Source organism: Giraffa tippelskirchi, chromosome 7, assembly GCF_054371585.1.
Source record: "Giraffa tippelskirchi isolate mGirTip1 chromosome 7, T2T-mGirTip1v1.2.pri, whole genome shotgun sequence".
Classification (NCBI taxonomy): domain Eukaryota; kingdom Metazoa; phylum Chordata; class Mammalia; order Artiodactyla; family Giraffidae; genus Giraffa; species Giraffa tippelskirchi.
The window spans coordinates 79,414,473-79,437,414 of NC_137281.1; the positions used below are offsets into that span (position 1 = coordinate 79,414,473).

The following is a 22,942-nucleotide window of genomic DNA, read 5'->3' on the forward strand; positions in this document are numbered from 1 at the left end:
TTGTGTTGGCCCTGCTTGCAGCATGCAGGTTAGGCTTGCCAGTGTGGGCAGTGGTACCAGCATAAGTGTTAGTTTGCAGCCTCAGTATCCTTGAGTCGCTGTGTAGGGCTGGGCTGACCCTCCCCTGCCTCCCCCAGGGTTGGATCCCAGTAATGAGGCTGTAGAGAGAACCCCACTCCTGGCCTTGCCCTCCTGCAGATTCCAGGACCTCCACACTGGGCTGGGGAATTCCAGTGGGATGGTCTGGGAAAACCCAGCCAACCTTGCTCATTACGGTCAGAGAAGAAAGTCCCCAAATCTACAAGCTTTGGGACTTCATCAGAGGATCTCAGCTTTGACTGAAACCCAGGGCGGCACGCAGGCCAGCAGCTCTTTCAGGCAGGGTCTTGTGCCTGGGCCTGTGATGTGCCATGCCTAGCACAGAGCTGGGCAAATGGTAGGCCACACTTAGCAGGAATGACATGTCAGCAGGCTGACATGATCTCTGGGCTTTCTAAGGCAGCCATGAGCCATGGAGCCAGCTGTGGAGAGCTGGCATCCTGTGCTCCCCCCGACAGGCCTACCCTCCTGTGGCTCAGGGCTGGGGGCAATGTTAGGGCATTTTGACCTCTTCAGTTTAATGAAATATGAAGCAAAAGGCTGTTCTTATTTCTAACGCAGCAGTCTAGGGTTAGGGGAGAGGAAGGGTTGGCCCAAGAGCCCCATCCCCACCCCTCTTGGATTCCCAGATAGAATGCCTGCTGGCATTGTTACCACATTTGTGAACAGTCTGGGTTCCCACAGACCTGGCCCAAGGGACATTGCCCACACTTGAGCACTGTCCCGTTGCACTGTACAGATAGGGCCCTCCTAACTCTGGGAACTGGGAGGGAGGGGTGCTCTGAGGCCTTCACCAAGGAAGCAAAAATGAGACAGGGCTTGGACAGTGGGTCCCAAAGCTGGTTTCCTGAGATGGCGCAGACATCAGGCTGGGGAGAGGGTCCCCTGCAGCATTTAGGAAAGTTACTGCTTAGTGTGGGCGTTCCTGCAACTGAAGCCCAGTGAGAAGAAGGGGAAGCTCTGGAGAAATGAAGAAAGGCTGCTAACCATAGCTGTTCAGAGTGGGCTCCCAGGAAATGACACTCCCTGGGAACCCTGTCTACCTTTCCAAGTTAGCTCCTGCTGCTCGCCCCCATTCTCTCTCTCTAGGGGAGTCTGAGCAGCCAGCCCTGTGTGCACCACTGCCTGCCTGCAGCAATAAACCCGGGGGTCCCCAAGAATACCGCGTAGTTCCTTCTGGGTTGTGTGTGTGTTGGGGGGTGGCAGCGGGAGATGCTGGGGGCATAGCTCTTACCTGAGAGGGAGTAGTCAGTGCTTGTCATCCTCATGGCAGGTGTGTAGGAGACGCGGGGAGCCAGGTCCCGGCCCTTCTCTTTTTGTCGCCGCCGGCGCCAGGCAAACAGTCCCAGCAGCATCACGATGAGGAACAACAGGAGGACGATTCCAGTGACGGCACCCACTGAGTGCTGCTCTGCACCCAGCGCTGGGCTGATCTTGGTGTAGGGATTTAGCTCCTCCATCATGAGGGCAGCTGTGGACAGAGGAAGGGCTGAGCCGGAGGCAGGCGTGCTTCCTCTCAGGTCTCCTCAGCCTGAGACTAGGCTCCTCTAATGTTGGGAGACCCCGGTTCAGGTCTTGGCCCTATTCCTGAATTCCTTCATCATCACGTGTTTGGCCGTGTGTTCAGCTGTCTACCGAGGTGGAGTCTCACCCAGGGTCATGACAAGGAGCAAATGTGATCATAGATGGAAAACAAATAATAGGTGTTTAGTGAGTATTTTACTTTATTCTAAAACTGAGTTACAGATACTAACCCATTTGCTCTTCCTAGTAGCCCTATAAGGAGTGTTTATAAGTCCTATAAGAAATAAAGACTAATTATTCCCTTTTCACAAATGAGGAAACTGAGTCACTGAAAGGGTAGGTAACTTACTCGAGATCACACAACCAGTAACTGGTCAAGTTGGGTTTCTCAGGAGTCAGGAAAAGCTGGATTCAGCCCCTCTCCCTGTCTACCAGCTGTCTGACTCGGAGTCCTAGGTCCGCCCATTTGTAACACGGGGACAGTAATCCCACTGTGAGCACTAATGCAGACTGGCAATGAAAGCTGTGAGTGTTGAACCAGTGTGCTCAGGATTGCTGCCCCTAAAGTGTCACCCCTCTCAGTGATGTATGTGTGGGCTGGCCCCCACCCCCCATCAGAGTGCAGTGGAAATGTCTTTTGCCCCTTTCCTGTACTGTGGATGCTTGCATGCCCATTCTCGTCCCTATCTCCTAGAACCAACAGCAGAAACCATTCATCCAGTGGTCACTCACGAGCCAGGCACTGCGCTGAGTCCTTTACTCACATAATTTCAACTTGGTCATCACAGCTACACTCTGGGGTCTTGTCTCACCATAGACCTGGAGCCAAGGATAAGCCCCTTTGGGCTCCTTGGGTCTCAGCAGAACCCTGTGTCTTTCCACTCTGTGTGTGGAAAGGAAGCAAAAGGAAGTGACCTGCCCAAGCACACCTCGTGGGTCATGGCAGGACCAGAATCTGGCAGCGCTTCCGGCTTGTTCATCTCACCTTTCCACAGCACTAGCTGTGGTTACCCTTCCTTGGCTCACAAGACTTGTCAAAGGTGAGCAGAGGGAAGCTGCTCCTGAGAGGCTGCCTGCTCCATCAGCCTCTCCGGCACCTGAGTACCCCTCCCCAACCCACCCCATTCCATTCCCAGTCTCGTCCCAGATATGAATGAAAGGAAGTAACAAAGGGTCCTTACACAATTCAGTCATTCCTGCTGGAATCTCCCTAGAGCCCACCTTCATGGAACCCTTTCCTAGCCCCTGGGAACTCTGCCGTCTGTGCCTTACCTTGGTCACACCGGATCCCTTTGAATCCAGAGCTGCAATAACACGTGCCAGTGACGTGGTCACAGGTGGCATTGTTCATGCACTCACATAGCTGCTGACACCCATAGCCAAAGGTTCCTGGGGCACATCCTGTGAAGCATGAAGTGGAGGTGGCAGAGACCCTGTGATGTGCTTACTATCCACCCCGCCCATCCCACACGTGGGCAGCAGTGATTATTCTGCCTCACAGAGTAAGCCGGGTAAGTGGCTCAGACAGTAAAGAATCTGCCTGCAATGCAGGAGACGTGGGTTTGATCCTTTGGTTGGGAAGATCCTCTGGAGAAGGGAATGGCTGTCCACTCCAGTATTCTTGCCTGCAGAATTCCATGGACAGAGGAGTCTGGTGGGCTTAAGTCCATGGGGTCGCAGAGTAGGACACAACTGAGCTATTAACACTTTCATTTTCATGGCGTAAAGCCTGTTTCTCTAGTGCCTGATGTGTTCTGGTTTGCTACTTGGGGCAAGACGACACCTATAGCCCTGTGTGTGGGGATGCCCACCCCTACCTCCTCACCTGGTCCATATTTACACAGCATCCTCCAGCGTCAGGCCCCAAACGGGGTGCCACAGGGGTTTCAAAGAGGAATCAAACAAGGTCTGCTTCGCTTTCTCTCATTAAGCTCGCTCTTCCCACAGTAAAGCCTCTGCTCTGCCCCAACTTCCCCATCCCCACCCCACTTGGAGGAAGAAACTTCAAACACCAGTGTAGGCCCAACCTTCAGGTTTTCTCCTTGGGAGCTGCTCCCAAAGTCAAGAGAACAGAGCGTGAAGGGCCCCAATGGGTGGACCGTGAAGGGGCAGGCTTCCCCGGCAGGAGGCCGAGGCCCCGCATCGACACCCAGGCTCAGGGCTCAGGACAGCTTACTCTGCTCACAGTGTTGCCCGGTAAAGCCTGTGCGGCAGGTGCACTTGCCGCTGACGTGGTCACAGCTGGCGCCGTTCTGACACTGGCACACACGCCCGCAGTCCTTCCCATAAAACGCTGCTGGGCAGCCTGGAGAGAAACAGGGTGGGGCAACTGTGGATTTGCATCGGGACCAAACCCGTCTCATGTCCCTTCTCTCTCTCAGCGCGGGGTGAAGACCAGTGAGACCCTGCACCGAGCCACTTCCATGCTCAACCCTCACAGTGAAGTGGGTGGGGAGTCCTTTGGACAAAGGTGCCCTGGGACCAGAGGCCAGGCTGGTGTCTCTTTGCTGTGCAGCCATGGGCTGCTCTTCCCCACTCTGGGCCCCCTGTCCAGGGAGCGGCTGGTCTTGGTGATTGCTGGGGTACCTAATGGCCCTGACTTTCGAGGATTGGGCCTCATCAATCCCCTGAAGCCAGCCACCCTCTCCAGCCAATCCCAGGGGTGGAGGGTGAAGTGGTTAGCTCACAGTCAGGCACCTGTCTCCTCCCTCCCTCCATTGCAGGCCTGGACGATGCCCACGGCAGCCAGCAGGCTGCAGCATGAGATTCCAAATAGCTGGGAGGCTGGAGGGCGGGGCTTACGCTGCGTGCAGAAGAGTCCGGTCCAACCAGGGCTGCAGTGGCAGGCCCCATCCTCGGCGCTGCAGCTCGCCCCGTTGTGGCAGCTGCATGTGTGGAAGCAGGCGGGGCCCCAGAACCCAGGTGGGCAAGCTGGGGGTGGGTGGGATGCAGAGGGTGAGGGCAAGGCAGAGAGGGGCAGATGGAGAGGGAGGGAGAGGAAGGGGGAGGGCATGTCAGAGCCCAGATGCCACGATGCACCCGGGTGGCATTTCCTGACTTGCAGGGAAGCTTAACCACTGTGCCCAGAACTCCTCCAGTCACCTTTTGACCCAGGCAGTCCGGATTCCCAGTGATTCTCTGCCCACTCTCCCAGCTCTGAGGATTTCTGACTATTCCCTCTCTGGGGACCGACTGTGATTTGGAGCGTGTGGGTGTGTGTGGTAATGGTAAAGACGTGGTTTACGGTGTGAACACTGTGCTAACTTCCCCACGAGCATGGGGATTTTTCCCAGGGTAGAGACTCTCTTCTTTTGGCTGGTGAGCTCCCTGAGGATGACACCTCTGTCAGCACGGAAATGCCTTCAGGCCAGGCTGTCTAACTGGGACCTTCATAGGAGTACCGGCTAGGTCTCACCCATCAGCCAAGGACTCTACAGGGCAGAGGCTGGGTCTCTGCCTTTAAACTGGAGGTCCCTGTTATCTCTGTATCAGACTGGGTTCACCTTACAGCCCCTACAATGCCCTGTCTGGGCCTGTGATGCCCAGGACATCATTCACATGAGCTACCCAGAGAATGCCCTCACCCCTCTGAGGTGACTGCCCTGGCCTCACCTTACTTCCCTGCTCCCTCTTCCTCCCCATCCAAACTTAGCAGCTATTCCTTACTCAGGTTCTAGGAATATTAATATGCAGCATTTATAGTATTAGTGATATTACCAACAATGTTCATATCTTTAAAACTAGCAGTTAATAATGCCAGTGATCACTCCTAGGACTTCATCACGTTAGCTGTAGAGACTCTATGGGACTCAGGTGAACACTCCTGTCTGCAGGAGATTTCAGCCCTGGGAGGTGGAAGCACCAGGGGCAGAGAGGTTCTGGGCCTGCCCTTGGTTGGGGGCTTTCCTGGGGGGCACTCCTGGGGGGCACTCCTGGGGGGCAGCAGCTTACCCTGTGAGCAGTCTTTGCCGATCCACCCAGGGAAGCATTGGCAGGAGCCATCGATGGGGCTGCAGGTCCCGTTGTTGGCACAGGAGCAGAGCTGGGCACAGTCCTGCCCAAAATGCCCTCCAGCACACACTGTGGGCACAGGAAAGCCTGGCACCTGCCCTCCCACTTGCACTCAGACTACACCACCCACAGCCACACCCCTTTTCCTGGGCCACAGTCGTGGCCCCCGTGGGGTCATGGATCAGGTGGGAGCTGCCTACCTCAGCACCCCCATTTCCACAGCAGTGAGTTCCTCCTCTTGTGCCCACAGCTGCCTTCTTCCTGACCACCTCTGACAGGAATGGGCTGAGGCCCATAGGGGTAGAATAACTTGGCTGAGGTCCCACAGAAGTGGTGAGGCTGGGAATTCCACCTCTGCACCCTACTGCTCCCTGCCCGCAGCCCTTGGCTACCCATGACCACACTTTGGTCAGCATCACTGATCCCACAGCCACAGGGCAGAGGACGTTTATAGCCAGAAGGAGAGGGACACATGCAGGGTGGCTGGTCTGCAGTTAGCTGGAGAGGGGGCCGGCCCCAAATGTCTGTCCCTGTCCACCTGTCCCCTGTCTCTCCAAATACAGCCTATTCCTTGAGCTTCCACTCAGCCTCCTCAGGAGAACCTTCCTGAGTCCATAAGGGGCTCTCTAACATGGAGCTCTGGTCGTATTTCCACTTTGAGTCACTTGCAGGATTTTGGGCCCAGCCCCTCCTGGAGGAGTCACTCTTTGGTTGCTGGAAGAAGGGCTGATTTCCTCAACCAAGCCGCAAGCTCCTTTAAGTACTAGGTATCAGTTCACCAAGCACCTACCTCTCATTTCTCTTGAAATCCATCCTCCATCTGCTTCCTGGAGCCTGAGGTCTCTAAAGCACAGCCTTTTTCACTGCACTCCTGTGCCCTGCTCAAACATCCTCAGTGGCTGCCTGTTGCCCCAGAATAAAACCTAGATCCTAGAGATCAGCACTTAAACATACCTCACCCAGAAACCATGAGCCACTGGAGCACATACCATCTTCCAAATAACACCCCATGCCTTTCCTTGTCTGTGCCTTTACTCTAACTGTTCCCTCCCAGAGTTTCCCTGACCCTTATGCCCAGTTGTGGAAATCCTACCCTGCCTACAAGACTCATCTTCAGTGCCATCTTCCCAGTGATCCCTCTATAGTAGACAACAAGTCCTTTAATACCAGTTCTCTTCTTCCTTAGAAGTAGAGTTTACTGGGTTTCTGGCCACCTGTGCAGCTGGGTAGGTGTGACTACCTTCTGACCAATGCTAAGTGGAAATGCATGTCTTTATTTGCCCATTCCTCCCTCTTACTGAAGAATAATGTGGATTATGGAGGAAGATTGTGGGTAAGATGGCTGGAGCTCAAGCAGCTACCTTACACTAGAGGTGAACCATATGCCAAGGATGGCAGAACAAGACAGAAGAAGCTTGGGTCCCTGACACCTTTGTAAGCTACCCCACTATTTCCTAGTAACCTACTTCTGGATCTTTTTATTTATTTTAATGGATGAGGAAAACAAAGCTTGTCATTTTCAATTCGGTTATTTTGGTTTTTTATATTATAGCTGAACTTAATCCTGGTATATTCACCCCCTTCTCTGTTCTGGGAGGCTACATCCCTGTTTGAGCTTCTAGGACCCTCTATTAGTTTCTTCCCTGGTCTTCTGTTACTGTGGCTTGTGAACCATTTCCAGCCAGGCCTGGGTTCCACCCATGTCTGTATCCCCACCACACTTGGAAGAAGAACAGGTGCTCAAGGCTGAATATGCGGAAATAAACTGCTGCCCCTTCTCCCCATTGCCGCCTCCCACCAGGTTCTATGAAAAGGCTGAGTTCAGAATTTTCCCCTCTGGACTGCAGGCTTCGTGAAGGCAGGGGACTTGCCTCTCTTTTTCTTTGTTGTATCTGAGTGCCCAGCACAGTGCATGACATACAACAAACACTCAAGAACTATTCCCCAAATGGCCAAATGGCCTCAGGAGCAGTGACTTTCCAGTGGGTTCTGAAACTGGAATCAGTGACCCCTGTCCGTTAGAGCTCCTCTCAACTCGATATGCTCCCCTCGAAGCCCGGCTCCAGCCAGCCCTACAACCTCCAGGATGGCCTCCTTGCATCCCTGTTATGGGGGAGGAAGTCCTTACATCCCCGAGGCCCTCATTTGGCTGGGCCACACAGAATCACGGGAAGGTGTTGATTCTTGAAGAAAAGCGACTTCCTGGGCCCACAGCCCTCGCCCTCCCTATGCCACACTGCCTCATGTTGCCAGCCCTCCCCCGACTAGATGGTGGGCAGCTACTGCCTAGGATCTGTGTCCACTCTGTGTCTCTCCAGGACATTGTTAGCAACTGGGACAAACAACAAAGGCAGCATGGTGTACCAGACTCTCCAGCCAAAGCTTTGGCTGCTAGTTTTATTTATATATTCAACAAGCACTTTTCTATGGCACTTTCATGTACCACTGTTCAGAGTGCTTCACAAATATTAGTCCAATTAACCTTGTAATACTCTCATTATTATACATTTTCATTATTACTCCCTATTATTAAGTCTACAGATGAGGAAACTGAGGCATTGAGAGATTAAGTAACTTGCCCGCAGCTAGGAAGTTCTGCCACTCACTGGCTCAGTACCTTTGAGCAAGTCTGTTTCCTCATCTTTGAAATGGGGCTGATAACCCTCACCCACAAGCCTTGGGCTGTAGTTAATGGTTGTGGGAACCTCAGTTGCTCTGGGCCCCTGTGCTCTTCCCTAGCAAAAACGTTAGCTCCTTCCAGGGCAGGTCCACTGCCAGGAGGATGGCATGCGTCTCACCTGTTTGCAGCTCAGCCTCTCGCTCCTGATTCCTGAAAAACAGGTCAGTCTCTGGGAGGTACCTGATTTGGGGAATCCATTCCCTAGTCCTGGCCCTCTATGGGGAATGGGGTGCCAGAGATGCTCCACTGACCCCCTTCTTAAAACCAATTCATCTTCGCTAACAAGACAGTCTTATCTTTGAAGTCTTTCTCACATACACAAGGCTGACAAATTCACCCACAGAGCTGCTAATGTGATCAGTCTAATGCATTAATTGGTTGACTTCTTAGCCAAATCAAGAGTGAGACAAAGAGAGGAAAGGTGGAGAGAAGCGGGTGTGGGGAGCTGGTGGGGGGGCTGGTGAAAAGAAAACATCTGGTTATATTTAATCTATGTTTAATGATTCTGCATAAGCAGTGTTTGTAATTTGTAACTCGCTGAAAAGCCGGTCATTAGAAACTGTCAGTTCAATTTTTTACAAGGTTTGAGACTTAACCAGGGCAGTTGCCATTAATAGCAAACTCTATTAGATCTATATGTGGAAAATACTCATTAGGCCAGCGGGCGATAAATCAGACATTGCAGGATCTGAGAGTTACTCCTCGAGCTGCTTAGGTCCTAATTTAGACTCAGTCTATCTGTATTGACGGCTGGATCTCTGATGTTTAATAAGTAAACCTCGACGTGTCAGGTTATGATTAAACTGTCCTAGGAGGGATGCAAGCAAACGAAACTGTCACATACGTTTCCTGGGGGGTTCCAGACTTCTCATGACCTCAAAGCATCATGGAGTAAACTTCCCACTCATACATATTAACGGCCCACACACTTACAAAAATAGCCGAGCTCAGTGGTCATTATTCATCAAAAGGGTTCAGTCCCCTGGGAAGCAGTGAGCTCTCAAAGGAAGTATTTAAGCAGAAGCCAGATGAAACTCTTTCATAGATGACCTTGAAGTTGCTTTTAGCCCTAAGGTTACCTTAGACAAAGATCTCTTCCCTCCTTACAGGTTAAAGTACAAATTCTGCATCCTTGTCTTCAGAATGTTTCAGGAGTCCCCAGACTACCTTCCCAGGCCCCTTTGCCACCCACTGGATTCAGCCCCTGAATCCTCCTGTCACTTCCTATGGCTGGATGGTCACAGACCCACCCCTCTGTGCTTTGCCCAGGTTGGTGCCTCTACCCACAATGTCTTTCTTCCATCTGTCTTTTAGGCTAAGTCCCAGTTGAAATCTAGCACGACACAGAGCTGTCCCCCAAATCCACCCTGCCTTGGCCTAACTAAGCCAGGGACAGCAATAAGTGATGATGTGCACCGAAGCCAGCTTCTACCTTCACCTTGGTTGTTAAATATTCAGGAATTTCACCACTGGTGTTAAATCACTAGTACCTTCGAATCAGCCATGGTGGGAATATCTACATCATGGAACTTTGCCTATGACACAAATTAGGGCTTTTTTAGCAGCAGATCAGTGCAATAAGCTTTAACTCTCCTTTCAACTCCCAATGAGTGGAAGAGATTGCTGGAGTGGGTGCTGTGAATTCTGCAGCTGAGACATGAAAGCGTGTAGTGGGGGACTAGTGATGGCCTGAGTGCGAGGAGAGAAGGGCTGGGAAGTTGCCATCTCCAGCGAAGCCAGAACCATCTCCTCTGAGCTCCTACAGCCTTCTCTGCCTTTCCCACTTGACATGCAGCACAAGCCATTTGGGGCCACTTCATATGTGGACCTCAGGTATGCTCATTTCATTTTTCATTTGTTTAGACTGGGCTTTGGAGTCAGAATTTGATTCTCACCTCTGCTACTTGCTAGCCGTGAGACCATGGAGAAGTCTTTTACCCTCTCTGAGCCTGTTCCTTCAATTGTATAATGGCTTTTTCTCATGGCCCGTGATGTCCAATTCTTATTAAGGTAACTCTAAGCCCCCAAAAGCCAACTCACTGAAAAACACCCTGATGCTATTGAAGGCAAAAGGAGAAGAGGATGGCAGAGAATGAAATGGTTGGATAGCATCACCAACTCAACACACATTAATTTGAGCAAACTCTGGGAGACAGTGAAGGACAGGGAAGCCTGGCGTGCTGCAGTCCATAGGGTCACAAAGAGTCGGACATGCCTTAGCGACTGAACAGCAACAACAAACCCTGAAGAGCCGAGGAGCTGCCTCCACAGAGCCTGATGAGAATCCCGAACCTTTCTTCCCTTCTACTCCCCTCCCAGGACTCCTTGTCTCCCTGCCCGCCCCCCCCCCCCAACACCTCCCCACCCCTGGAGAGAGTACCTTGATTGCAAAGGACTCCGGAGAATCCAGGGAGGCACTCGCAGATGCCGCTGACGTGGTGGCAGGGCCCGCTGCTGTGCACGCAGAGGGGACATGGCTGGGTGCAGCCATGTCCATAGAACCCAGGGGCACAGACTGAGGGTGAAGGGGAGATGGTGGTCAGCAGCTCAAGGGGCACCAGCCAGCCTTGGTACCTGTCCAGTCCCCCACAGTGATGAAGAGAGGCTTCTTAACAGTATGGGGAGAGTCGCATCCACCCACACCCCAGAGGGCCTGTTCCTTTCTAGAGAGAGGAGTGAGGGTGGTCTTATTTCTACAGAGGAGTCAGGCTGGGCCCTGAACTTGGGGACAGAAAAGTTAAGGCTGGGAGAAAGGGGATTAGAGGGAGGGATTTGATGGGGTCCAACTCTGTAAGCCCAGCCTCTCTCCAGCTGGGAAGCAGTAGGGAGGAAGAGCTGTCCAAGATCTGTGGGGTGGGGGTCAGCTTACCTCTCTGGCATAGGGGTCCTCGGAAGCCCGGGGCACACTCGCAGCTCCCATCCTCTGGGGAGCAGGAACCACCATTCTCGCAGCTGCAGGACACAGAGCAGTTGGGGCCCCAGCGTCCAGGTGGACATGTGCTGTCACAGTGGATGCCTGTGGGCCAGAGACAGACTCGGGTCAGTGGTAAGGGGTGAGGGTGAAAGGAAGAATGATGGGGAGAGTGCACTATGCAGTAAGAGGGGGCTGTGGGGGTGTGGGGTGGAGAGGCAAGCACATCTGGAAATGTGGAGGAAAAAAACAGAGAGGCTTGGCTGGTCAGGGAGGGCTTCTAGGAAGAGGCGAATGACTGAACTGTAAGTCCTTAAGACCAAGTAGGAATTGACCAGGTAAAGGAAATCCTATGTGCAAAGAGCAGGAGGCAAGAGAGAGAATCATGCCTTGAAGGATAATATAGCATAGTGTGTTGGAGCATAAAGTACACGTTGGGATACAGCAAGAGATGAGGTTGTGGCAATCAGAAGGGATCAGATCATGAAAGGCCTCCTTTGTCCTTGACATCTTACTTGAAATCCAAGGTTAGTGACGTGCTGCAGTCCATGGGGTCACAAAGAGTCCATGGGGTCACAAAGAGTCCATGGGGTCACAAAGAGTGAGACACAACTGAGCAACTGAACAGCAAAGGTTAGTAGAGCAAGTAAGTGCCATGATGGGGGGGCTACACGAGTGAGTTACATGCTCACCCATGTTAGCCCAGGAGCCATTGGTCCTTGCAGGGCCCCAGCCAACCAGCCCCTGGGCAGTGGCCCAGAGAGTGGGAGGCTCTTTTCAGATTCTTTTGACCATAGTCCTCAGTGTAATATGTATTTTATATCAAATGTGCATACATATGAATGATAGAAACCAGTGCTCTGCAAATGACATTTACTGTCACTGAGTATGGTGCAATCTGATGTTTTCTCTGCACTATGATGTATTCTATTTCATTAAGGGGGGGAAAAAAAAAAAGCTAGTTGTGACCCAACAAATTGATTTAATGACCTTCAGTTTGACAAACAGTGGCCTAAGGGGGAATGGATGGAATCTGTCAGAAAGAAAGAAGAACAAGGCCTACACAATCTTTTTGAGTTGAGAAAAAGGAAATATGTGTTGGGGGTGATTACAGCCTGCAGGCTGAGAAGGAATTTTAAAAGGCCTGAGGCTGGATGCCCAGCTCTGCGGTGGGGCTTCCTCCTAGGCAGAAAGGCTGCCAGTCCGACATGCATAAGGTGAATGGACCGTGGGGGCCCCGGAGACCATCTTGGCTTTGGAAGGTGAAAATCAGAGGCTCAGAGAGGAGCAGAATTAGTTTAAAAAGCATGTCTGCCTTGTTATAAGGACAGGGATCATGAGAAAGAGAAAGAAAGGGGGAGGAAGACATTCAGGCTCAGTGAGCAGAGCCGGCCCTAGCATCAGCAGGAGAGCGATGGGACCAATTTAGAGGCAGGCTGGAATGTACAAGCCCACCTGGGCTGGCAGGAAAGGGGAGGGGGCAGAACAGAGGCAGAGAGTGGGGGAGAGGGATCAACTGGCTTTACTCCCCTCCAGCACCTCCGTCCAGCCTGGCTCCCTATCCCTCCCTGGGATTTCCTCCTGTGACAGCTCAATTCTACAGCAGGGTGGGGGCTTCTGATGCCACTCTGCAGAAAACTGGCCTCTGTATGGGGGGACCTTGCTGCTGGGAAAGGTTGAGGGTTCCAGAAGAAGGGGGCGACAGAGGATGAAATGGTTGGACGGCATCACCAACTCAATGAACATGAGTTTGAGTAAACTCTGGGAGACAGTGAAGGACAGGGAAGCCTAGCATGGGGTCGCAAAGAGTTGGACACAACTGAGACTGAACAATGGAGGGAAGGGGGTGGGGGGAGATTCTCCCAGGAAATGCCGTCTTTTCCCCAATGAGAATCCGGTGGTCACATTTCACTCCACAATGGAGGTCTCTCCCAGTGGAGTATCAGGTTCACAAGAGGTGGCAAATAGCATGAATGGACTGAAGGGGAACCTGGGGGCAGGAAAAAACACAAAGCTGTTTGAGAAAAATGGAGAGAGTAGCATGGATGCATATACACTAACACATATAAACAGATAGCCAATGGGAATTTGCCATATGACTCAGGGAACTCAAACTGGGGCTCTGTAATAACCTAGAGGGGTGGGGATGTGTGGGTGGTAGGAGGGAGATTCAAGAGGGAGGGGACATATGTACACCTATGGTTAATGCATGTTGATGATGACAGAAATCAAACCAATATTGTAAAGCAATCATCAATCAATTAAAAATAAATAAATATTAAAAGAAAAAACCCCCCAAAACCAAAAGCCGTGATCTGCCCCAAGGAATTCTTGTGCCTGTTGATGTTGAAAATGTGAGATTCGGACTGCAGGTCGAGGGGCCCTGCTGCTCTCCGGAGGCACACTGGGTAAGGCGGAGTTCCACTATCGGACAGGGGCCTCCGATCCCACCTGTGCATCAAGAACTCTTTGTTAGGCTGCCCAAGGCACGTGCATCACACGCAGATACAGTTCTTTCCTAAAACTATGAGCTGATATTACTGTGACTAATAAAACAATGCATGCAAAAGTACCCCTGAATTCACGGCAGCTATCACTCTCATGTTTTCCCCAAATCAGTAGACATTAGAAATATAGCTACTCTCCTGTCTGGGATCCTCAAAATGTTTTCATGTCAAAAATGTATCCTCTTTTTGTTGGAGATTAAGAATCATAGGTGTAAGGTGATTATGCTCAGATTGCAGATGGCTGCAAGGGCCCACTGGGTTCTAGGGTCTGCCAGTTATTCTAGTCTAGGTCTGGTGCTGTGGGTGAGGCTCTTGTTTGAGGTTCTTTTATGTCTTAAGACCTCCTTGGAACATCAGACATTGGCACCTAAGTGGAGAGAAGAATCTAAAGGTCAGTTGCACTGGTGCGGTCAGAGCGGCTGGCCTTGGCCTAAAGGGAGGCTCTCTTTCAGAACTACAGCTTCTGAAGAGGCATGCCGTCTCTAGGACCTGTCTGGGGATAATAATCCCCCTTGGGGTCCCTCCTTTTTACCTTAGAGAATCTCCCTGTTTTATTTTTCAGGGCTCTCTATACATCTATATTGGTAGGTGCAGCTAGACTAAGGATCTATGTATTGTGACCTCTAGTTCATATCACAAGGCCAGCAGCAACTCAGCAGCCCACATTCTTCATGGACTATTTTAGGTCCCCCTCATCCAGGAAGGCTTCATGGATGTCTGCCCAAGGATTCAAGCATATATTTGATAGCGGCATACAGCTTTGTCCCTACCTATCATTTGAATATTTCATGTATGTCCCCTGGGAAGACAGGGCTCATGGTTTATTGACACTTCTGACTCTCTTTATCCAGGTCCTCCCAATAGGCAGGGAAACCATCATCATCATTTCTGCATCTCTAGCACCCAGGACAGTGTCTGGCACACAACAGGTGCCCAGGGTCTATTACTATTATTGAATTCTGCCATTTACTCCTGGGCCTAGTTTGGGGCCAGCCACATGGTAGCTGCCAAATAAAGACTTGGTGATGGTTTGGGTCAATAAATGCTAGTTGAATGAAGAAATGGTTCCCCTTTACAGTGCAATCCTGTGCCTCCTGTTGGCAGTAATGTCCTGAGACCTTGGACAGCTCCTTTTCCTCCTGTGTAGCAGGAGGAGATGGGAGCAGATCATCATCAAGGTCTCCTCACTTCAAGGGGAAAATCCGTATATGGTTACAGGCCAGTTTCTTTCAACTTACTTCAATAAACACTGAATAAACAACTACTATGTGCAGGGCAAGGTGAATTAGACATCATGCCAGTCAAGAAATCTGTGGCTAATTGGGGGTAAGGGGAGAAGACACGCACTTGCTTAAAGCAAAGAAAAACAAATGTTGAGGAACTTCCCTGGTGGTCCAGTGTTAGGAACCCACCTTCCAATGCAGGGGACGTGGGGGGTTTGGCCCCTGGTTGGGGAACTAAGATCCCACATGCTGCAGGGCAACTAAGCCCACGCGTCACAACGAGAGAAAGCCTGTGCTGCAACAAAGAGTTCACACGCCGTGAAGAGTCCACACACAGCAACGAAGACCCAGTGCAGCCAAAATGATAATAATTTTTAAAAAAGTGTTGAATCAAGGGACGAGCAGTATGCCAGGGCCTAGGTGGTCAGGGGTAGGTGGGGAGGGTTCGCTGAGTAGGAGGCTGGGGCCTGTACCCCAAGCTCTCCCTATCTTTCCTTGGTTTTCTTCTGCTTGAACAAATTTCAGAACATCAATTGCTCCTTTGAAATGACTTCAGGACCATGTTTGGGGAAATTAGCTTTAGAACAGCAGAGACCTTGCTGAAAGGTTGTCCATCAAAGACAGAGTTTTTAAGCACCAGATGTCATTAAAATCTTGTCGGTTCACTCAAAATTAAGGCAATGAAAAATTAAAGTGGATTTCTGTTTGACTCCTACCAAGAGTGTGGGGTGTTGGTAACCAGGGTGGAGTCCAGCTTTGTACTAAGGGGCAGGACAAGGGCGTCAGATTGAAGATGCTACAGAGGAAGCAATGCCCCCAGTCCTTGACTTTCTGGTTGTGGAGAACAGAGGTTGCAGAGCAGCCTGGTATGAATTCTTATCTGAGGACATACCCTGCCAGCAACGCCTGTATTTTTCACTCCTTGCTGTCACTTTGGGAATGGCCAGTGTGTTCATTCATGCAACATGTTATTAACATTGTGTTTGTGGCTTATACTTACTGAACACCTACTATTGTGCCAGGTACTGTTAGCACTTACAGGTATTAACTCATCTAAACTTCCAAATGACCCTGTAGTTATCAGTTCATCAGTTGCTCAGTCGTGTCTGACTCTTAGCAACCCCATGAACTGCAGCATGCCAGGCCTCCCTGTCCATCACCAACTCCCGCCTATAGTTATAAGGATTATTATTATCCGCATCTTATGGATGGAAGATTCAGGCCCCGAGAGGTTAAAGGACTTGCCCAAGGTGGCCTGGCTGCAGCTCTGTGTCCTTAACCATTCCTCAGTGTGTGAGAGTCACTGGATACAGTGGTGAACAAGGTGGATTGGTCCCTGCCTGCACAGAACTGATGGTCAATGTGGGAGGCAGATAATAAACAAATAGCTACTCAAATCAAGAGTTCAGTGACAATTGAAGTAAGGACTGCTGTTGGATATTTTGAGAATTAAAATACTGTAGGGTATTCTGAGAATTACTTAAAGGCGTTCTTTCATAATCTTGGCCAGGTTGGGGAGGTGGTAGTATCCAAGGAGAGAGCCTTCCCATAGGAGGTCATCTTGAAGTCGAAATATGATGGATGAGAGGGTATTATCAGGTAAAGAGAAGGAGAAAGAGTGATCCAGGCAGAGGGAATGCACATTTGATGCCTGGAGTCAGGGAGGCCGGTGGCCCATGTGGCTGAAGTAAAGTGACTGATGGGAGGGGGCATAAGAGAGGTGGAGGAGCTGGGGAGGGCCAGACCATGTGGACCCCAGGTCACTGTAAGGTGTTTGGATAAATACCATGGGATGCCATTGAGGCATTCTGAGCCTCAATGTGATGTGAACGGATCTGGTCACCATGTTCAGAGTAGGTGCAGCTGGACAAAAGAGGAGGTCCAGAGACAAAAAGGAGGCCAAGGCAGTGCTGGGTGAGAGATAGTGCTCAGTGTACAAGCATAGTGACAGAGGTTTGTGAAAAATGGATGGATTTAAGTATATTTAGGGGGTGGACTGCCAGGACACATGTAGGGACGAGGAGTCTAAGCCTGGGTGAAGGCGAAAGTTTCTTGTCTGTCTCCACCATATCCTCTGTAAGCACAGACTGAGCATCTACACTTTGGTCTGACTTTTTAAAAACTGGTTTGTCCCCAGCCCTTAGAAAAGAGCCTGTACATAATAGGTGTTCAATTAATGTTTGTTAATTTGAATGGAATGGAGAACTGAAGCCCAGAGGAGATAAGAAAGAAAAGTCAAGAGAAGGCAGGAGAATACCAAAAGCTCAGTTTCCCAGGACCTGGGTGGTGGCGCGGTCAAGGGGGTTACCTGTCCATCCGGCCAGGCAGCAGCAGTGGCCTGTGATGGGGTCACAGCCATCGGCATGGCTACAGTCACAGCGTTCACTACAGTTCAGCCCAAATGTGCCATCCTGTAGAGACAGAAATGATGAGATCTAGACCCCCAGAGGTTCTCACACTTCTGTGGGATTTTGATGACAAAACTGAGCCGCTACGCAACAAGGATGCAGAGAAGCTGGGGCCGGGGCAAAGTGAAGGTACATTTTTATAACTGGGGATTCGATGAAGTCACTCCAAAAATTGTCTTCGCTACATTAGCTGGAGTATGCAGTTTGGAAGGAGGGAAGTGATAGTCCTTTCCTACTTCTCAGAGAGCTATAATGATAATTAACATTGGAAATGAAAACGCACTTTGCCAATTTTAAAACATTGATCACATATAAAGAATGATTATGATTTATTCTTTGTTACTGGGTAAGAAGGTGGCAATCGATGTTTGTTGTGTGCTCAAACATTAGCTATCAAGAGTCTTATTTAACTCATCTGTCTTAATCTTCACAACAACTCTATGAGATGGTTTCATTATATTCAAAATTTAAAGATGAGGTGAAGTAACATGCTCCAGGCAACACAGCTAGGATGAAGCAAAGCCAGGATTGGAACCCAGGACTGTAGGACTCATTCAATAGACCATCAGTTAGTTTAACTTATTTGTATCATAGACTAAGATCCAGGGAGTAAGTCTAGGTGGTTATTGCTGGATAATGCTTGGTTTAGTCCTCCTGCACCTTGATCATAAAATTATAGGCTGTTGGAGTTAGAAAGAAACTTAGACATTATCAAGGAATGGCAACTCTGATGGATTAGTAAGGGCTATCCTGTAGCGCTGTGTCATGAAGGATTCTGGAGTTGCATCTGGGCTCAGGCTAACTTTGCCAGAGTCAATAATGGTTACCAAGAGCACCCTCCACATCACCATATCTGTCCAATATCTACCATTTTACAGATGAGAGGGCTGAGGCCAAAAGTAGGACAGAGAGGTTAGAACTGGGGCTAAGATCTAAATCCGGGTGTTCTATCACCTGGTCCAGTGCTCTTCTCTGTACTTCTGTGGACACAATAACCACAGGGAAAAGATCTGAGGGGCTGCTGGGTCACCCCCATCCTTCTCCACCCCACACTCACCGGGCAGGGCAGTTCACAGGTGTCCCCCAGCCAGCCGGGGGTGCAGGAGCAGGAGCCATCTGTGGGGCTGCAGGCTGCCCCATTGGCACAGGTGCAGCTCTCATTGCAGTTCAGGCCCCATGTCCCGCTGGGACACGGCAGGGTACAGTCGAGGCCCTGCCACCCTGAGGGGAAGGAACAAGGCTGTCACCTCTCTGTCACGTGTCAGCACAGTTTTCTGCTCACTTCCCCCAGCTCTGTACAAGACAATGCACCCAAACCACCCCTTCTGTGGTAGCTGGGTTAGAGCACACATCCCACATTCTGAGTCCACTCGGAATCACAGCATGGCTGTTGAGAGAGCAGGGGCTAGAAGCTGGTTCTCCTGCCTGCTGGTTCTCCCTGTTCTTGCTATAGGTGGATGATCCCACCCGACAGGGCATCAACGGAGGTGGGGGTCCTCTCTGTGCCCAGAGTGGACTCAGGAAGCTTATCTCAGGGCCTGTGCTTGGGAACAGGCTGGTTTCCCATTCTGAGGCTGGTTACTGGCCTGTCTGCCCTCAGATCCATTTCTCCCCTTCCCCTATCCTGTGTCACAGGGGGCTGACCCCTGCAGCTGCTCTCAGGTGGGCTTGCCAGCGGGAGACCTGGCCAGTGATGGGAGGGTGGAAGCAGGAGAGGCACAGGTATCTTCTCTTCTTTCTCTGCTGCGAGCAGGGCCTCTGGGGGTGGCTGTCTCAGTACTCCAGCACCATCTTGCAGCCCCTCTGCCCCTGTCTCAGTCCCTACCAGGTGGCCCCCACTCACAGACTCTGGGAACTCCACTTTCTCCCTTTGTCCCTCTCACCCTAGAAGTGGTAGCAACTGTGAGAGAAGCTACTAATTTCCGCGTTGCTCACATACCCTTGCATCTCTCTTCAGCTCTTCTAACACCCTGGTAATGATCCCTTTTATTACATTCCTGCTGTTGAAGTCCCGGGCATGAGTCTCCTTGGCTGGAACCTGACATACAGGCTCCCTGACTCTGCATGTGGGTGGGTGGGCAGCTGGCAGCCCACCTGGGCAACTTCTGTGTGCACATCTGAGGGGATGGGATGGGAAAGCAGGCAGATTACCCTCCTTGCAGGTACAGGAGCCATCAACTGGGGAGCAGGTGCCACCGTTGTTACAGCTACAGACAGATGAGCAGTTGGAGCCATAGGTCCCTGCCGCACAGGGAACTGCGCAGACCTCCCCCTGGAAAAGGAGGAGGGAGATTTTGGGTCAGAAGGTACCCCATGATGAGTGGCTATGGTAGGTAGAATAATGCCTCTCCCGTGCCCCCCTCTCCATGTTCAAATTCCTGAAACCTGTGAATATGTTACCTTACATGGCAAAAGGGACTTTGCAGTCATGATTAAGGACTTTGAGATGGAGAGTGTCTTTGATTAGCAAGGGTGGCCCAAATTGATCATGTAAGTCCTTAAGAGTAGAAGATAACTAAAAAGATAGCCTTGAGAACTCCTCCACCTGCCTGCATTGACTTTGAAGACAGAAGAATGGGGCCACAAGCCAAGGAATGAAGTGGTCTCCAGAAGCCAGTATTCTTGCCTGGAAAATTTCATTGACAGAGAAACCGGCAAGCTATAGTCCATAGGGTCACAAAGAGTCAGACATGACTGAGCAACTGAGCGTGTGCACACACGCGCACGCACACACACACACACACACACACACTAGAAGCCAGAGGTTTCATTTTACAACTAGCAAGAAAATGGGGACCTCAGTCCCACAACCCTAGGGACTGAATTTTGCCAAAAATCCAAATGAGCAGAAAACAGATTCTCCCCTAGAGCCACCAGAAAGGAATACAGCCAGATGACACCTTGACTTTAGTCCTGTGAGACCAATACCAGACTTCCAACCTACAGAAATGTTAAGATAGCACACTTGTTTTGTTTGAAGTCACTAATGTGCTAATTTGCTACAGCAGTGATAGGAAAGCAATACATTGATTCTTACCAGTTGGGGGAGGGGTCAGGCCTCCAGACCATAGCTCTAGAATGGGCAAAGCCCTCAAGGAATTTGACCCCTGAACCTCTATTAGGTCACACCGGCACAAAATGTAACCCTTTGCTTCTCAATCTTATTTGATTCTTACCAGGAACCCCCTGAGGCAAATAACAATATCCTATTTTCATTTACCCAAACCTCAAAGAAGTTAAATGTAAATAATAACAGCTAATGTGTATTAAGCACTTTCTCAATATCAGGTACCATCATTTCATTTAATCTTCACAATATCCTCAAGAGATAGGAACTAGAGCCTCAGCATCATTCCAGGTCATGGAGCTAACTATGGTTGATCTCTATTTGAACCCAGGCTGGCTGCTTAACCATTCCGTTTTTAGTGTTGCAAACCAGTTTCCTTGGAAAACATTCTCTGAAATGGAGACTAGTGGGCTCTTGAGAACAACCCCTATGAGGAGAAAGGGAAGCAGGAAGAGCAGACAGAAATTGAACTCTGGTGCAGTTGCAACAATAGCCTCAGCTGATCTGCTAGGAAGCTCTGGAGCTGGTTGGCCCTTAGAATTGTCCTGCCAGGGGAAAGGGAGAGAGAGGCTCCATACCCCTAACGAATCATTGGTATCCACTGCCCCGGGGAAGAGGGCATGACTTCAGGGGAATCTGTGCTCTTTGATGGAAGGCAATTTCTGCAGAGAAACTCATCTGGGAGCTACTAAGTTTCCTGCAGTTGGGAGGAAACTGCATGCCTTCACCCTGAATCGTGTATCTGGGTGACACCCTACAGGATCCACTGCACCAGACCTCCTTGGGTGGGCTGTTAGCTCTAGTAAGGCATTCAGAGTGAAGGCAAGTCACAGGGCTACCAAGAATGGGGACTTCAGAGGCTTTGAGGGGTGGAAGAATTCAGTTAATCAGAGAAGTGGGGTAAAGGCAGTCTAGATGGGAAGGGTGTGAACAAGAGTGCAGAGGAGTATGGGAGCTGGGAATGTTCTAGGGGTAGCAGGAGGGGGGAGTTTTTTGTAAGGAGGGGCGAGGGAGCTATTTCAAAAGGGTGTTGGGGGACTTCCCTGGTGGTCCAGCAGTTAAGACTCTGTGCTCCCAATTCAGGGGCCCAGGTTCAATCTCTGGTCAGGGAACTAGATCCCACATGCCACAACTAAGATCCGGTGCAGTCAAATAAATATATATTTTTAAAGGGAACACTGGTAGCCTTGAATGCGAGGGAAGGGAGTCTGGGCTCTCAGAGTCCGCAGGACACGCCTTCCCTACTCAGGAACCCTCGTTGGGGATGTCTGCTCTGGTGCACATACTGGTATGCTGAATTCCCACTGTCTCCCCCCAAGGAGTGTCTCCAGCTAACTTCTCAGGTCTCGGGCTGAGGTTTACTGTGGGAATGCTGATGCATGGGCCAGGATACCAGAGCTCACCTGGGCCCCACCAGCTGTGTGACATTCGTTAGGTTACTGCCCCTCTCTGAGCCTCACTTCCCGCATTTGCGAAATGATAGCCTTCTCAACTCTAAGGGTCCCAGGCAGTTGGCCTCATCCCCATTCAGGTCACAGAGAGATCTTATTTGGCCCTTGGTGAAGAGGCTCCTCTCTAGCCCTTCTCTCTGCTCCCACCTGCCCAGGCTGGGTTAGGGAGGAGAGACAGGGAAGTGTGGAGTCCTGCACCAGAAGGTTCCATGGTTCCCACTCTTTCCCAGGCCAGTCTTTGGCCGATACTGACCAGCTGTAATCTACTAGCACTCCCATTACCCAGAAAAAGTCTAATTTCTCCAGGACTATAAATAGCCCAGAAGAATATGTTTAAGCTCTGAGGGCCTTGGCCAGGGTATAAATTGCATGCTCACTTTATGATTTTCTCTGCATGAGTTTACTTTAAGAGGAAAGGGTTTCTCTCCTGGCATCCTCATTAGTGTCCCTAATCCCTGTCCTCTGAGGAGGTTTCAAGGGGCCTGTGAGTCCAATTGTGGATCTGTTGGCAGGGCTGAGGACTGCCCACACTGCCCTGCTCCAGGGGGCAAGATGCAGAGCACCCAGCTCAGAATATCTGCTCCCCAGAAGGCTGCACCAGGTCCCATTTTCTCCCAGAGCAGCCTGTACAGGGATATGGACAGTCAGCCTGGCTTTACAACAGCCCTGGGAAGTCACCAGCCGAGAAGACTTTCTGCTTCCCAGAGAAGGAAAGGGAGACAGAGAGGGACAGGGGCTTCTCCAGGGCTCCATGGTGCATCAGTGAGGGGTGCAGAAGGAAAAACCAGATCTTTCCACAAAAGTGGCAGAGCCCAGGGGTTAGAGAATGGACTCTAGTGCCATCCTGCTGCCACCACTGACTCACTGCCTGACCTTGAGCAATTTACTGAACCTACTGGGGACTCAGTTCCTCCATCTGTCAAATGGGAATAATAATGTCCCTACTTCATAGTGTTGTTAAGAGGATTACTTATTACACATGAAGCTATAGTTTTTCCAGTAGTCTCCACATGTACAGATGTGAGAGTTGGACCATAAAGAAGGCTGAGCACCAAAGTACT

At 50.7% G+C, this 22,942-nt stretch overlaps 1 protein-coding gene across 1 annotated transcript in view; it reads right to left on the minus strand.

The window, feature by feature from the left end:
- MEGF11 (multiple EGF like domains 11) overlaps window positions 1-22,942 on the minus strand; it is a 378,265-nt gene that overhangs the window by 14,747 nt on the left and 340,576 nt on the right. The window contains exons 11-20 of the mRNA XM_081513847.1: window positions 19,515-19,635; window positions 18,421-18,584; window positions 17,264-17,366; window positions 11,184-11,330; window positions 10,695-10,829; window positions 5,575-5,703; window positions 4,426-4,554; window positions 3,800-3,928; window positions 2,896-3,024; window positions 1,334-1,570 (exon numbers count right to left, since the gene is read on the minus strand). Coding sequence (XP_081369973.1) covers window positions 1,334-1,570; window positions 2,896-3,024; window positions 3,800-3,928; window positions 4,426-4,554; window positions 5,575-5,703; window positions 10,695-10,829; window positions 11,184-11,330; window positions 17,264-17,366; window positions 18,421-18,584; window positions 19,515-19,635 — 1,423 coding nt within the window. The remainder of the gene's footprint in view (window positions 1-1,333; window positions 1,571-2,895; window positions 3,025-3,799; window positions 3,929-4,425; window positions 4,555-5,574; window positions 5,704-10,694; window positions 10,830-11,183; window positions 11,331-17,263; window positions 17,367-18,420; window positions 18,585-19,514; window positions 19,636-22,942) is intronic.